The 16590-nt window shown below is 37.9% G+C and overlaps 1 protein-coding gene and 1 long non-coding RNA gene across 3 annotated transcripts in view; one reads left to right on the top strand and one right to left on the bottom strand.

Annotated features, from left to right (window-relative positions):
- The window catches only part of LOC308626953, a 786846-nt gene that overhangs the window by 521210 nt on the left and 249046 nt on the right, over positions 1 to 16590 (top strand). The window lies entirely within an intron of this gene.
- Positions 1 to 16590, bottom strand: part of SCFD2 (sec1 family domain containing 2) — a 394906-nt gene that overhangs the window by 364098 nt on the left and 14218 nt on the right. For both annotated transcript variants that reach the window (XM_081252367.1, XM_081252366.1), the window contains exon 2: positions 15199 to 15367. In XM_081252367.1, coding sequence (XP_081108493.1) covers positions 15199 to 15367 — 169 coding nt within the window. The remainder of the gene's footprint in view (positions 1 to 15198; positions 15368 to 16590) is intronic.

Genomic DNA, 16590 nt, shown 5'->3' with positions numbered 1-16590 from the left:
GCAAGGATTCTTCAATATATGCAAATCAATCAGTGTGATACACCACATCATCAAATCGAAGAATAAAAATCAGATGATCATCTCAACAGATGCAGGAAAAGCTTCTGACAAAATTCAACACCCATTTATGATAAAAACTCTCCAGAAAATGGGCAAAGAGGGAACATAATAAAGGCCATATATGACAAACCCACAGCAAACATCATTCTCAATGGTGAAAAGCTGAAAGCATCTCCTCTAAGATCAGGAACAAAACAAGGATGTCCACTCTTGCCACTTTTACTCAACATAACTAATGTTGATGAGGATGTACAGAAAAGGGAACCCTAGTATGCTGTTGGTGGGAATGTAAATTGGTACAGCCACAATAGAAAACACCATGGAGGTTTCTTAAAAAACTAAAAATAGAACTACCAGAACTACATATGATCCAGGATTCCACTCCTGGGTATACAGCAAAGAAAATGAAAACATTAATGCGAAAAGATACGTGCACCCCAATGTTTATAACAGCATTATTTAAAATAGCTAACAGATGAATGGATCAAGAGGATGTAGTATATACAATTGAACACTACTCAGCCATAATAAAAAGAATGAAATACTGCCATTTACAACAACATGGATGGACCTGGAAGGTATTATGCTTAGTGAAATAAGACAGAGAAAGAGAAATACTGTATGTTATTACCACTAATATGTGGAATCTAAAAAGTAAAGCAAACGAATGAATATAACAAAACAGAAACAGACTCACAGATATAGAGAACAAATTAGTGGTTACCAGTTTGGGGGTCAGGGCGAAGATAGGGTTAGGGGATTAAGAGGTACAAACTACTATGTATAAAATAAATAAGATACAAGGATATATTGTACAGCACAGGGAATATAGCCAATATTTCATAATAACTTTAAGGGGAGTTATAATTTATAAAATTTTGTATCACTACGTTGTACACATAAAATATAATATTGTATATCAACTATACTTCAATCTTTCTTTTTTAATTTATTTTTGGCTGCGTTGGGTCTTCATTGCTGTGCGCAGGCTTTCTCTAGTTGTGGTAAGCAAAGGCTACTCTTCGTTGCGGTGCACGGGCTTCTCATTATGGTGACTTCTCTTATTGTGGAGCACGGGCTCTAGGCGTGCGGGCTTCAGTAGTTGTGGCACGTGGCTCAGTAGTTGTGGCTCACAGGCCCTAGAACGCAGGCTCAGTAGTTGTGGCACACGGGCTTGGTTGCTCTGCGGCATGTGGGATCTTCCCGGACCAGGGCTCGAACCCGTGTCCCCTGCATTGGCAGGCGGATTCTCAACCACTGCGCCACCAGGGAAGTCCCTCAACCATACCTCAATTTTTTAAAAAAGAAAAAATTATGCTGCATGCTTCTGAAACAATTTAAATTCAAAATGCTCAGAATAATCTCTCTGTACAAAACATAGGCTCTGAAGACCTGTGGCTTCTTCCTTGTGGAACTTGACATTTTTTAAAGCATGGGCATCCTTGAAGCAACGAAAATCCTAAATTACAATAAAGCCAAACTCTAAATTGTGTAAAGCCCTCAGAAACTCTTATATTGTGCTCCTCACAGAAAAGGAGAAATGTCGTCACAGACTAGTGTTGGGCAATAATGGTTTGGGGCTGTAGCCTGAAAATCCCTTTTCTCACTCCACCGTTAATACTGTCCAAAAAGCAATTATCAAAATTGAATTCTAATATTGGAAAGGCCATAATTGGAATAGTTATGCAATGTATCACTCAGTGATAAAATCCCAGAAAAAGAGAAAAAGAAAAGTAAGGATAATCTTGACAGGAAAATAAAGTGATATTATCCACATATAAAGTAACAGCCTTCTGTAAACAAAGTACAAATATAGAGGCTGTTTTTAGTACAAGAAAAAAGAAGAGTTCTGTAATTAGAACTTGGGCTCAAAATCCAGGGCACAGCTTTGCCAGCTCTGTAAGCTTTAACAAGTTAATAACTTCTGTGAAGATTTTTCTTCTTTCAAAGATAAAAATGATACTCACTTTAAGGACTGTTTGGATGACTGAATTAAGTACTTAAGTAAAATAGCTAATCTCTGATGCACACTAAACCCTTATGAAATACTGTTTTCTCTCCAGAAGACCAAAATCTCTAGGTTTTGAAAAAATATAGAGAAATCTAAACTCTGGGGTCCGTGCTTTTGCCGAAGAGAATAATTTAATTGTCAGTTATGAAAATGGGCAAAATGTTAAATAAGAGGAAGGTCTTGCCCAGGGTATATCCTTAGAAAATACTTGATTAAACTGAGTCATTAAGCAGACACTGAATATTCTAAACTGATATCACTTTGGGAAAAAATTTGGAATTATAAATGCAGATAATCATAATTTATTAAAAATTCCAAAGTGCTGAGGGTACTGCATTCACTCTGTAAAATGAAATTCATAACTTCTATGAGTTTATAGTTTATCAGTAAGAATAATTATTAACAACATATGGAAGATTACTAGCAAAAATATTGCTCCTAATTATTTTTCAACTTTTAAATATTTTCCACAGTAAATACAATTTTATTGTTTTTTTCTGAATATATAAATGATATGTTTAAAAGAATTCAAACAATACATAAATATAAAAGGAGATTAAAGTCACCTGAAATTCTACCACCCTGGTATTTTATTACCTGATGTTTCAATCAAGAGAGGCTAGGTAATATTGCGATAATAAATGACTCCAAAAATCTCAGAGGCTTACAACAACAAAGGTATATTTCCACTCGTGTTTTAGGTTTACTAAGAGTTGGCTGAGCTCTGCCCTGTCTCATCTTCACGCCAGGATTTAGGCTGAACATTACCAGTTGTTGAGACAAAGAAAAAGAGATGTCAACCACGCGTTCCCTCTTAAAGCATGGCTTCAGCCTATACACCAAAGGCCTAAACAAGCAATAATGCCAGGCCTTGCTTGGGGGGCCTTGCTTGGGGGCGGCAGGAGAGCAACCAGAGGGAAAGGAGGGAAATTGAAATATTTAGAAAACAAGTATATAATCTACCAAACCTAAATGTGTATTAAAGAACCGAATGTGAGATTATTTAAGGATCTCTCACCATGGCTTACATTATTCAATGACTTTTATTAATGATGTGAAATATACATAATATAAAATTAACCATTATGAAGTACACAAGTCAGTGGCATTTATTGCACTCACAATGTTGTATAACCATTACCTCTATCTAGTTCCAAACATTTTCAGTATTACAGGAAACCTCATACTCATTTAGCGGTCTTTTCCTCTGTCACTTTCCACCCACTTCCGACAAGCACTAATCTACTTCTTATCTCTATGGATTAATCTACTCTGGGTAATTCATATAAATGGAATCACATAATATGTGACCATTTGTGACTGGATTCTTACACTTAGAATCATATTTTTGAGGTTCATTCACACTGTAGCATGTATCAGTACTTCATTCTTTTTCATGGCTGAATAATATTCTATTTTATAGATATACCACTTTCGTTTATCCATTTATCCTTTGATGAACATTTGGTTTTTTATAACGTTTGGCTATTGGAAATAGTGCTGCTATGAATATTCATGTATAAGTTTTTCTTTGAATACCTGTTTTCAATTCTTCTGTGTATATACCTAGGAATGGAATTGCTGAGTCATACATTAACCCTAGGTTTAATTTTTGAGGGACTCCCAAACTTTTTTTCATAGCTACTGCACCATTTTATATTCCTAACAGCAAGGTATGAGGGTTCCAATTTCTCCACATAATAAGTACATGAGAAAGTGCTCAGTATCATTAGTCCTAAAGGAAATGCAAATTCAAACCACAATGGGATACCATGTCATGCCCCCAAGAATGACTAAAATTAAAATGATAGATGTATTCGTCTGCCCAGGCTGTTACAACAAAATACCACAGATTGATGGCTTAAACAACAGAAATTTATTTTCTCACAGTTCTGGAGGCTAGAAATCTAAGATCAATGTGACACCAGGTCTGATTTCTCCTGAGCCCTTTCTCCTTGCCTTGCAGATGGCCACCTTTTTCACTACATCTTCATAATGCCTTTCTCTGTGTCTCTATGTATGTCCTATTTTTATAAGAACACCAATCATATTTGATTAAGGGCAACCTTAAGGGGCTCATTTTAACTTATCACCTCTTTAAAGGCCTTATATCCAAATACAGTCACACTCTGAGGTACTAGGGTTTAGAAACTCAACATATAAATTTTAGGGAGACACAATTCATTCCAAAACAATGAACAATACCAAATCTTGTCAAGAATGTGGATCAACCAGCACCCATACCTGTTGCTGGTGAGAGTGTAAAATAGTAAAAACACTTTAGAAAAACATCTGGTGGTTTCTTTTAAACCTAAACAAATACTAACCCCATAATGCAGCAATTCTACTGAAATGGAAGTATAACCCAGCAATTCCACTAACATGAAAGAGAAATGACAGTGTATCTCCCCCAAAACACTTCTTCAAGAATGTTCACAGTAACTGTATTCATAATAGTAGAAAACCAGAAACAGATGAGGTTTAAGACAGCTAAACAAACTGTGGTATATTCATGCTATGGAATAGTACTACAAAGCATTAAAAAGAGATAAAAACAATGTGGTGAATCTCAAAATATTATGCTTAGCGAAAAAAGCCTGACACAAAAGAGTACATACCATATGATTTCATTTGTACATTTCACAATTTTATAAATAATGCTTCAATTAAAAAGTCCACCCAGGTGGGCCCAATGTAATAATAATAGTCCCTATAAGAAGGACACAAGAGGAGGCAGAGGCAGAGGAAAAGGCAATGTGAAAATGGAAGTTCACATTAGAATGATGTGGCTACCAGTCAGGGAGTGCCAAGGCAGTCTCTAGACGCTGGAAAAGGCAAGGAACAGAACCTACTCTGTAGTCTTCAGAATAAACCAGCCTTGCCAACACCTTGATTTTAGGGTTACAAGACTGATTCTAGACTTCTGAACTCCAGAACTCCAAGAGAATAAATTTGTGTTATTTTAAGCCACTAAATTTGTGGTAATTTGCTACAGCAGCAATAGTAAATTAATATACCTATCACTGGCATCCCAGAGGAAGAAAGTAGGTGGAGCTGAAAAGGTACTAGAAGAGATAATGGCTGAACACCTCCCAAATTTGCAAAAGACATAAACCTACAGATACTATAAGCTAAGTGAACAACAAACAGGATAAACTCGAAGAAATCAATACCAAGACACATCATAATTAAACTTCGCAAAACTAAAGGCAAAGGAAAAAAAGTATTAAGAGAAATGATACCTTAACTATAGAGGAAAAACAATTCAAATGACAGTGGATTCTTATTAGAAACCATAGAGGCCAGAAGGAAGTGGCACAACATTTTTCAAGTGTTGAAAGAAAAAAACTGTTAACCCAGAATAATATATGCAGTGAAAATATCATTCAAAGATGAGGGGAGGGGCTTCCCTGGTGGTCCAGTGGTACAGAATCTGCCTTACAATGCAGAGGATGCAGGTTTGATCCCTGGCCAGGGAACTAAGATCCTACATGCCACGGGGCAACTAAGCCTGTGCACCTCAACTAGAGAGCCCGCATACCAAAAAATACAGAGCTCACGCACCCTGGAGGCTGCCCACCACAACTAGAGAGAGAAAACCCGCATACCGCAACTAGAGAGAAGCCCGCATGCTGCAGTGAAGAGCCTGCATGCCGCATCCCGCATGCCAGAACGAAGATCCCACGTGCCACAACTAAGACCCAACGCAACCAAAAATAAACAAAACAAATTAATAATAATAATAATTTATTTTAAAAAAGATGAGGGGAAATAAAAATATTCTCAGATTAATGAAAACTAAGAGATTCTGTCATCAGCAAACTTATTCTAAAAGAATGGCTAAAGGAAATTCTCTAAAAAGGAAAGAAAAAAGAGGAAATCTTGAAACATAATGAATAAAGAAAACAGTAAGCAAAAATATAGATAAATACAACAAGCATTCCTTCTTCTGAGTTTTCTAAACTAATAGAAGCAAAAATTTTAACACTGATGCAGTTCTAAACGTATATAGAGGAAATATTAAGATGATTATAAGTGTGGGACGGTAAAGGGAAATAATGCATGGTAAGCTTTCTACATTTCACTTAAACAGGTAAAATAACAACACCAATAGATTGTGATAAGTTATGTATATAAAAATGTAACGACTGGTGCAACCACTGAGAAAACTATACAAAGAGATACACTACAGATAAATCAAATGGAATTCTTAAAGAATGTTCAAGTAACTGACAGGAGGGTTAGATTAAAGAAACAGAAATGAAAGACAGAGGATAACAAACAGAAAGCAAAAATTAAAACGGCATACTCAAGTCCTAACATTTCAATAATTCCATTAAATTTAAATGATCTAAATACACCAATTAAAGACAGAAAGCACATGACAAATTCAAGTTTTGCTTTTTTGGGACTCTCTGGAATTTTTTTTCCAATATTTTCAATCCATGGTTGGTTGAATCCACAGATGCGGAACTCACAGATACAGAGGACTGACTGTATATAAATTTGACAACTTAGATGAAATACACTAGTTCCTCAAAGTATATCATCACAATTCATCCAATACGAAATAGATAATTTGAATAGTCTTATAACTATTGAGCAAGTTAAATTTGGAATTTAAAAACTCCAAAATAGAAGTCTCCAGTCCCAGATGGTTTCACTAGGGAATTCTACCAAAGATTTAAGAATTAATACTATTTCTACACAATCTCTTCCAGAAAATAAAAGAGGAAGGAATACTTTTCAATTTATTTCCTGAAGCTAGTATTACCCTATTTTAAAAAAGACAGTACAAAAAATAAAATTACAAATATCTCTCATAAATATGAATGCAAAAATCTTTAAGACTTTGACAAAATTCAACACCCATCATGATTAAAAAAAAAACCTCTCAGTGAAATAGAACTAGATGCACACCTCCTTAATGGATAAAGAACATCTTTTAAAACACCTACAGTTAGCATTATATTTAAAGATGAAAGACTGATGCGTTTCTCCTAAGACTGGGAATAAGGTTAGGATATCTGTTCTCACCATTCTTATTCAACATAATGGTGGAAGTTCTAGCCAGGACAATAAGGTTAAAAGGAAAAAGCATGCAGGCCATAAAGGAATAGATAAAACTGATCATATTTTCATACAACATGATTATCTACACAGAAAATTCCAGGGAAGCTAACAGATAAACTCCTAGAACTAATAAGTGAATTCAGCAAGGTTGTAGGATATAAGATAAACATTAAAAAATCAACTATATTTTTATACACTATCAATGAACACGTGGACACTAATAAAATTACAATATCATTTATAATCACTCAAAAAATGAAAGACTTATGGGCTTCCCTGGTGGCGCAGTGGTTGAGAGTCCGCCTGCCGATGCAGGGGACACGGGTTCGTGCCCCGGTCTGGGAAGATCCCACATGCTGCGGAGCGGCTGGGCCCGTGAGCCATGGCCGCTGAGCCTGCGCGTCCGGAGCCTGTGCTCCGCAACGGGAGAGGCCACAACAGTGAGAGGCCCACATACCGCAAAAAAAAAAAAAAAAAAAAAAAAAAAAAGACTTAATGTATACATCTAACAAAAACACGTATACAGGGACTTCCCTGGTGGCGCAGTGGTTAAGAATCCACCTGTCAATGCAGGGGACACGGGTTCGAGCCCTGGTCCGGGAGGACCCCACATGCCGCAGAGCAACTAAGCCCGTGCACCACAACTACTGAGCCTGCGCTCTAGAGCCTGTGAGCCACAACTACTGAGCCACGTGCCACAACTACTGAAGCCCGCACACCTAAAGCCCACGCTCCGCAACAAGAGAAGCCACAGCAATGAGAAGCCCGTGCACCGCAACGAAGAGTAGCCCCTGCTCGCCGCAACCAGAGAAAGCCTGCACGCAGCAACAAAGACCCAATGCAGCCATAAATAAATAAATAAACAAACAAATAAATAAATAAATATTTTTTAAAAACATGTATACTGTATAAGACTTGTATACTGAAAAGTACAACACACTGATGAAAAATGTCAAAGATAACCTAAATAGAGAGAAATACCAAATTTCTCTCATACGTGTGAGAGTCAACAGTCAACATGTCAACTCTCCCCAAATTGCAATATAAATTATTAATATAATTTCTATCAAAATTCCAGCAATTTTATATATATATATATACAGATTATTCTAAATTTTATATAGAATGGCAAAGGAACTAAGACAGCAAAAACATTTTTGAAAAGAAGTTAAAATGGAGAAATCGGTCTACCTGACTTTGAGACTTATTGTATAGCTATAGTAACCAAGACTGTGTGGTACTGCTAGAGAGACAGACATACAGATAAATGGAATAGAAAACCCAGAAATAGGTCCAAGCAAATATGCTCAACTGATTTTTGTCAAAGGTGCTAAAGTGATTCAATGAAGTGAAAATAAGGGTTAGGCAGGGTTCTTAAACTTGACACCGAAAGCACAATCCATAAAAGGAAAAACTGATACACTGAACTTTATCAAAATTAAGAACTTCTGCTCTGTGAAAAGACCCTGTTAAGAGGATGAAATGACAAGCCACAGACCAAGAGAAAGTATTTGCACTTTCTCTTATCTGACAAAGGCTTATGTAACCTCAATATTAAAAAAAATCCCAATTAGAAAGTGGGCAAAAGATGTGGAGACATTTTATCTAAGAGGATATGCAGATAGAAAATAAGTATAGGAAAAGATGTTCAACATCATGAGCCATTAGCAGAAAGCAAATTAATACCACAATGAGTTATTTTTGAACACTTAGTCCTTTCCCTAGGCTGGAGTGTTCTAGCTCCAGATATCCACGAGGCTTACAATTTACTTGACTGAGGTCTTTGCTTGAAAGACATCTCCTCTGAAAGGCCTTTTCTACCACACTGTTGAATACACCCTGGTCTATACTATAACATAAGACTTAGAAGCACCCCTATAAAGGCTGTGGTTGGCTAACTCACCAGGAGTTAGATTTTTAAACTTGTGGATTTTTGCTTGGCAGTGAACATCAACCTAATTAAGAACTTGTCATTCAAATGTAATGAGTCTTTCCATTCCTCCTTTTCCATTTTAGCTACTAACTTCAGAGCATTCTTGGCCTTATTTAAAGGAGTCATAGTTTCCATTTAGATTATGGATCCCAAAGCCACAGTGACCCAGAGTTCAGTCTTCTCACAACATGGAGACCACAAATCATTTAAAATTTTTCAATATGAACAAGATTCTGGGGATTGCCTGCACATTCCTTAACTAACAAACACCATGTATGTGAGCAATTGTAGAACAAGAATTTCTACCTTCAAACCTTCTTATCTTAACATGCATTTTTTAAAAATTATGAAAAGTACTATTAAACAATTCTTTATCAAGAAATATAACTTAAATGTCTCTGGCACACTAAATTATTTAACTATTTCTTAGTGGACACTCTTATCCCTTCATTTGCAGAAAAGAACCCTGCTTTATTTCACCCCACCATCCACAAATTACTCATCAATTCTGTTTTCTAAACCTGTAACTGAGACTAGATGATTTTTAGAATTCCTTGAAAAAAGTTAAATATAGCAAACTGTATGCTGAGAAGAGGTAAGCCTTTCTCCTACTCAATTTGCAATGTTTACTTAAAAAATAAAAACATAAAATAAAATAAAATGTCATTTTTGCAGGGAGGTCCAAGTGGGGAAGAGAAGATGCCCACAGTCTGTACCAACAGTAAGGTCGTTCATAACACTGCTATGTGATGACACACCGTCTTGTGTGCTGGCTTTTCACCTCAAAGTCAACACTAAATATACAGTTACTTAATGTTTCCATCTGAGTTCAGTAATTCTACCTGCAGGTAAATTTAAAATCAAAGTAGTATCTCTGATTCCGCTCTAATAAAAGTTACCTTTCTTCCCTCTGAAAAATGTTAGTGTCTTTAACAGTAATATTTAATTGGTATTTGGAAACCAAGGAAAGAAAGAAGAAAAAAATTACCACTACTTAGGGGTAATTTAATGATTTTTTTAATGAATTTATTTACATTTATTTATTTATTTTTGGCTGCATTGGGTCTTCGTTGCTGCACACGGGCTTTCTCTAGTTGCAGCGAACAGGGGCTACTCTTCGTTGCGGTGTGCGGGCTTCTCATTGCGGTGGCTTCTCTTGTTGTGGAGCACGGGCTCCACAGTAGTTGTGGCTCGCGGGCTCTAGAGTGCAAGCTCAGTAGTTGTGGTGCATGGGCTTAGCTGCTCCGCAGCATGTGGGATCTTCCCGGACCAGGGCTCAAACCCGTGTCGCCTGCATTGGCAGGTGGATTCTTAACCACTGCGCCACCAGGGAAGCCCCCGGTAATTTAATGATTTTTGACTTTGAGTTAGTGATTTAATATACACCATTATCAGGTTACTTAACAATGTGAAAGTTAACAAAAAATTGGCTCATCAGTGTTTAGGGTAAAACCACTGCTGCCATTTGTCTCTTACTCTAAGATCTACTCTATTTATTCCATTGCTCTATAGTCTAAGAAAAAACATTCCCACCTCCAACATAAAAGTTAACAAGAAAACTGGACTTAAAATATTGCTTTTTTAGGGACTTCCCTGAGGCATCAGGGTAAGGGTGCTTCAGGAATTGAAAAAGTAATAGGTTAGGAGACTGGAGCTGGGGCAGAGAATAGAAACCCAGTTCAACAGAAGAAAAACATAAGAACAGAAAAGATTCTGCCTCCTCTTGGACAAAATATTCCACATAATCCAGGGACCAATGGCCAGGAACTGGAAAGCCATGTTATAATGCACTTAAGTTATCAATTTTTCATCTGCATTGGCAGTAACTTTAATTGCTATCATTATAAACAACCTTTTATAAAAATTATTTTAGCAATAAATTTTGATTGTCAAGATTTAAATCGTAGTCAGAGACTTGCTTTTTAAAGATTATTCCATTGCAGACAAGCATCCATCTGTTTTGCATTTTAGCACTAACTTTTTTAGCCTCACACTCATTTCACTAAGAACTTTCTGGGGGGTGGTGATAGCAGTGATTATTATTATTTTGACAAAAGTACAGTATACACTAGGACAGCTGTAATTTATTTCAATATCTCTTTGCAAAGAAATTAATCAGCACAATTCCCTCAGTCTTCAAAGCAACTGTAAAGAAAGTACTATTTTTTTCTCCCAACTATTGCTGTATGCTTTTATTTGGTTACAATTTTCTCACTACCTACCTCTTTATCATCGGCAACCTGACTTCTGGTCTCACTATTTCACCAAACTTGCTCTCCTTAAAGCTTTCTTCGGATCCTTCTAGAACTTATCACTTCCTCTGACATTTATGACCACACTCTCATACTTCAATGGCACCGAAAGCTCATATTCCATGGCAACATTTGCTCACAGTCTAATGAGAGAAAAGGCACCCACTAAAAACAAAGACCAGGAGTGGAAAATACATATGAATGATCTTAGTTTCAAGTGCTCAGAAGCAGAGCTGAGTCACAGCAGGCACTCAGTTGAGAAGAATTTTTATTTTAAACTGAAAAGCCTTAGAAGTCATTTAAGCCAATGCCCTCCTCATTTTATAGCTGAAGTACGGAAAGTGTGTCAGTTAGGATGACTTTGGTTGCAAGTAGTAGACAAGAGCAAGTCAATTTGACTTAATAAGGAAACATACTCTCCCACATAATACGAAGTCCAGACACCTCACTGTAACCCACTGCTGCTCTTGCCCGTAGCACCCTTGGCCACACCACCTTCAGTGTGTTACCTTCAACTTCCGGTTGCGAGCAACAAGGTCTGTCGCAGTTTCAGGATATACATCAGAGTCCTGGGAGTTGGGGGAGAAGTGTAAGTGGAAAGGGAAAGTGTGTCTCTTCCTTGAATCTCTTCTCAAAAGCAAAGAAACTTGACCAAGAAACCCTAAGAAGACTTTTCTTTTGCCTCCCCATTTCTAAAGCAACCACTGGCAAGGAAAATGGGATTCCAAGACTGGTTTGGTTTAAGCCTTGGACTAACCTTGGGGTAGAAAGAATGCTGAGGAGTCAAGGTTAAATAAATTGGCCATAATCAAAATATTACTTGTAGGACTTCCCTGGTGGCGCAGTGGTTAAGAATCCGCCTGTCAGTGCAGGAGACATGGGTTCGAGCCCTGGACCCGGAAGATGCCACATGCCACGGAGCAACTAAGCCCATGTGCCACAACTACTGAGCCTGTGCTCTGGAGCCCACAAGCTACAACTACTGAGCCTGTGTGCCACAACTACTGAAGCCCGTGCACCTAGAGCCCATGCTCCGTAACAAGAGAAGCCACCACAATGAGAAGCCTGCGCACCGCAAGGAAGAGTAGCCCCTGCTCACCACAACTAGAGAAAGCCCGTGCGCAGCAACTAAGACCCAACACAGGGCTTCCCTGGTGGCGCAGTGGTTGAAAGTCTGCCTGCCAATGCAGGGGACACGGGTTCGTGCCCCGGTCTGGGAAGATCCCACGTGCCGCGGAGCGGCTGGGCCCACGAGCCATGGCCGCTGAGCCTGCACGTCTGGAGCCTGTGCTCTGCAACGGGAGAGGCCAAAACAGTGCGAGGCCCACGTACCGCAAAAAAAAAAAAAGATGGATTCAACTCTTCTCTTTTGCCACCTTCTCTGGGGAGCTCACATGTTCCTTTTGTAACTATCTTAGGCTTCTGTGGAGGTGGCATAGGGTAACAGTAAGCACTGACTTTAGAGCCAAACTGCCGGGGTTCAAATATAGGCCCCCATCACTTGTGTGTGTCATGTTACTTAACTTCGTTCCTCATCTATAAGAGGGTATGATAGTAGAACTCACCTCATAGAGATGTTGTGAGCATTAAATAAGTTACTATACATAAAGTGCTCAGAACCATGCCTGTTACACAGTAAGTCCTCTTTAAGTGTGTGCTGTTATTATTAAGGGGCATCTACTCTTTCTGCCTGCCCAGTATCCCTTTCCCTTTCTTCTGATAAATGTTTCAGTTTCCCTTTGAAGAACCACCCATCTGCCATGCCATCCGATCCTGACACAACTCTCAGTCAGTATGAACTGCTCCCGACCCCCACTGGGCAAAGGGTGACCACAAGGCCCAAGGTAGGCCAATCTTGCCTTTTCCCCTGGAATCTGATTCATAAGCAGAATGACTCAAGACAGAAAGCAGTTAAAATTCAGTCTCTCTGGTGTCAGTGCCTTGAAGAGCTTTTCCTGAGTTCTTGCCCCCTAGGGCCCTGGAACTGTATAGTCCTTTACAAAATTTGATTAACAGTTCTTCCTTTGATTCTATTAGCTTTCCAATCCCCTTTAATAAATTCCCTTTTTGCTGAAATTAGCCAAAACTGATTTCTGTTGTTTGTGTAACCATTATGTTGAACAAACAGGCCTCCCCAAATTAAATCATGAAGTAACCCTATTTTTCTCTCTCATGTCTCTTTACAGCTATTCATGAGCCTAGCTTCTCCAGCCCCTGCATACACAGCATATAAGTTAAGACAGTGGCTCAGAAATCAAACATTCTGGGCTCAAATTCTAACTCCAAGCCCTGCTAGCTATGTTACTTAATGTCTTTCTGCCTCAGCTTCCTTATCTGTCAAATGGAATAAAGACACATATCTCATTGGGTTATTTTAAAACTTAAATGACTTCCCAAATGTAAAATGCATGGAACATGCATGGCACACAGTAAGTCCTGAAAAATGTTATAGAGCTGATGGCAGTGGTGTCCAGTGAGATGTCCTTCTTCCTCACAACCTATCACATTAGGCCCTGACCGTTCTTGTTCCATACCTATGCTCATGCTAGCCCTCTTTCCTTTTCTAAATCCTTCAAGACATAATTGAATCAAGCACCACCATTTCCACAAAGCCCACACTGATCTACAAAGACCACATTAACCTGTTACTTCACTTACAGGAATTATAATCTGTAGTAGACACATGAGTCTTGATTTCATATCATTCTACTGTTTTTTAATTGTACCTGTATCTAAATCATGACTAGAATAAGAAAAGTGTTCCTTGAAGGCAAGAATGATATTTTATATTATTCTATGTCCTTCGTATTACTTACTCCAGAGTAAGGTTCATAGTAAGTCCTTAATAATTAACTTTTGAATGGCCCTCTGAGCAGCTAAAAATATTTCCAACCATAATTACTTCTGGGTTTGCATAGCTTCAAGCCCTTAGGCCTATATTTTAGTATATATGTTGCCAAAGTGAGCACAGGGCCTTTGCTTTTATTGTGTGCATAAGCATACAAAAAAGACAGGGTACAGAACTTTCTTTTTTCTTCCCACACTGGCCCGTACACACTGGGCGTCCAGTAAATGTCATTAACTAACTACAAAAAAGCTGAAAACTTCAGGAGCTGGAAATTCATTCCAAATATGATAGGAAATTCCAAATGTATCTGTTACTGTTAAGATTGGAAACTATAAGGCTGAAAAGCCCTGTTTTGTTTAAAACTTGGGAGATAAGGGAAACGGATACTCACACATTTTTTCTCTCCCAATATATTTTTTTTTTCTCAAGAACTCTTGATGAAGGACGAAGTAGAAAAGGTAACTATTGTATCTTTTTATTGTCATGTTTCTGAAGAAATATTCTTTTATTTTTGGAACTCTGCATAACATAAAGTACCCCATCTTCTTTCTCTGGTTTCTCTAACCATGTGAAAAAGTATACGTAGAAATAAAAACATTTCACGCTGATGCCCAAGAGTGTATCATTTACATATAAAAAGATGGCACTGTTTCAGAGCTATGTGGGAAGTATTTTAGCCATGTGGATAAGTCAACTGGGAAAGAGAAATTGAGTAAGCCTAGCCTCAACTCCATGTGAAGCTGTCTGTGGGTGCATAAATTGACTCACTTAGCTGACCCTGGGAACAAGTTTCTATTACATCCAAACGACACCTCTATAAAATTCCATACTTTTTGGCTTATGTTGTTTAATGAATATGGTTATTTCAAAGTTAAGAAAAAATTCTTTTTTCTAAATGCTATCCACTGTGAATTTTTCAACCAGACTGATTCTTCATTGTTTCCTTTCTACAGGAACAATCTACAGGAGAAAGAAAAGGGAAGAGAAAGAAAAGGATGAGAGAAAAAACTACACATCTTACTTGGACTGTGCGAGACAGCCGGGTGCAACCATATTCTGATTCTCCTCCTCGGCCTGGAGTGCAGTGAGTTCCACCATGTTAACCATCACATCATTGGTGTGGCCCGGAAGCTGGGGAAGCACTGAAAGGATCTTCTCCACCAAGTTGTCTCCATGATGTCCAACCGCCCCTGTTTAAGCAGACAAGAAAATATGAACTCACAAAATGGGAGGAAAAAGCAGCTAAATTAATGTTCTATAATACCCCTTCTATCAAAAACAGTGTCCATTTTTAGCTTCTGTTACACAAATCAATAACATAAACCTAACATTCTGCCCTTAGTAACACTAATCAATCTCACAATTACCTACAACATGTATGTCTTGTGTGTTGGACTTAATGGTCCCTGAGAGCAGGCACTGTGTCTGCTCTGGTTACTGCTATAATTCCCAGCACCTAGCATAGTGCTTACACATGGTAGGCATCAATAGGTATTTAGTGGATAAATAAATAAGAAACATTTGGAAGGTCAGGTAAATGGCGTGATAGGATGACACTATCCTGAAATTTTAGAGCTAAAAGGATTTTCTTTATTTTACTGATGAAGACCCTAAGACCCAGAAAGGCTTAGAGACCTGACCAAGAATAGCAGATCTCCCCTTTGCTAGAAGTTTATCTTCATCATGGCAACCATTTATCTAGTTCACCCTCTACCCACCATGTCTAGCAGGCAACTTGGCAGCTAGTAGGCTCACTAATTATTTGTTAGATGAAGGAAAGAACAAATGAATGAATAGTAACAGTTCGCAGTGATAAAAGCATTTATACAGTGTTTTCTGTGTACCAGGCACTGCTCTAGGTGCTTTACGTATATTAATTCTTTTAATAACAAATGAATTAATAAGCTCAAATTAAAATTCAAGACCAATGACACAGTTTAATGCTTTTTCCATGAGACCAAGTTATCTTTCCAAAAGCCACCAATGCTTGGAAGACATGATTCCAACAATGGGTGGGACTGGCCAAATCAACTTGTTTTGATCCCACCCACTTCAAATCAATTAATATTTTACTTCCTAATGTCTATCTCTATTGTTTTTGCCATGTCATATTAATTGCACAGAAGAACTAGGTAGAAAAGACTAAACCATAAATCCAAGGAATCATTGTCAGCACCATCGTCTTCTTCGTCACAATAGCTAATATTTATTGAGAGCTTATGACGTACCAGGTATTAACTTCCATACTGTACATTTATTATCCACTTAATTCTTAGAACAACTCTAATAGGTAGGTATTATTATGCTCATTGACAGAGTAGAAGATTCAGTTTAAGTAACTTGCTCACAATTATATATGTTGTAAATTACAGAGCAAGAATTCAAACTCAGGAGGCAGAACTCCAAAAACCAT

This window comes from Mesoplodon bidens (assembly GCF_964165515.1).
Source record: "Mesoplodon bidens genome assembly, chromosome: 1".
Lineage (NCBI taxonomy): Eukaryota > Metazoa > Chordata > Mammalia > Artiodactyla > Ziphiidae > Mesoplodon > Mesoplodon bidens.
This window is presented reverse-complemented; position numbering and strand designations above follow the sequence as displayed.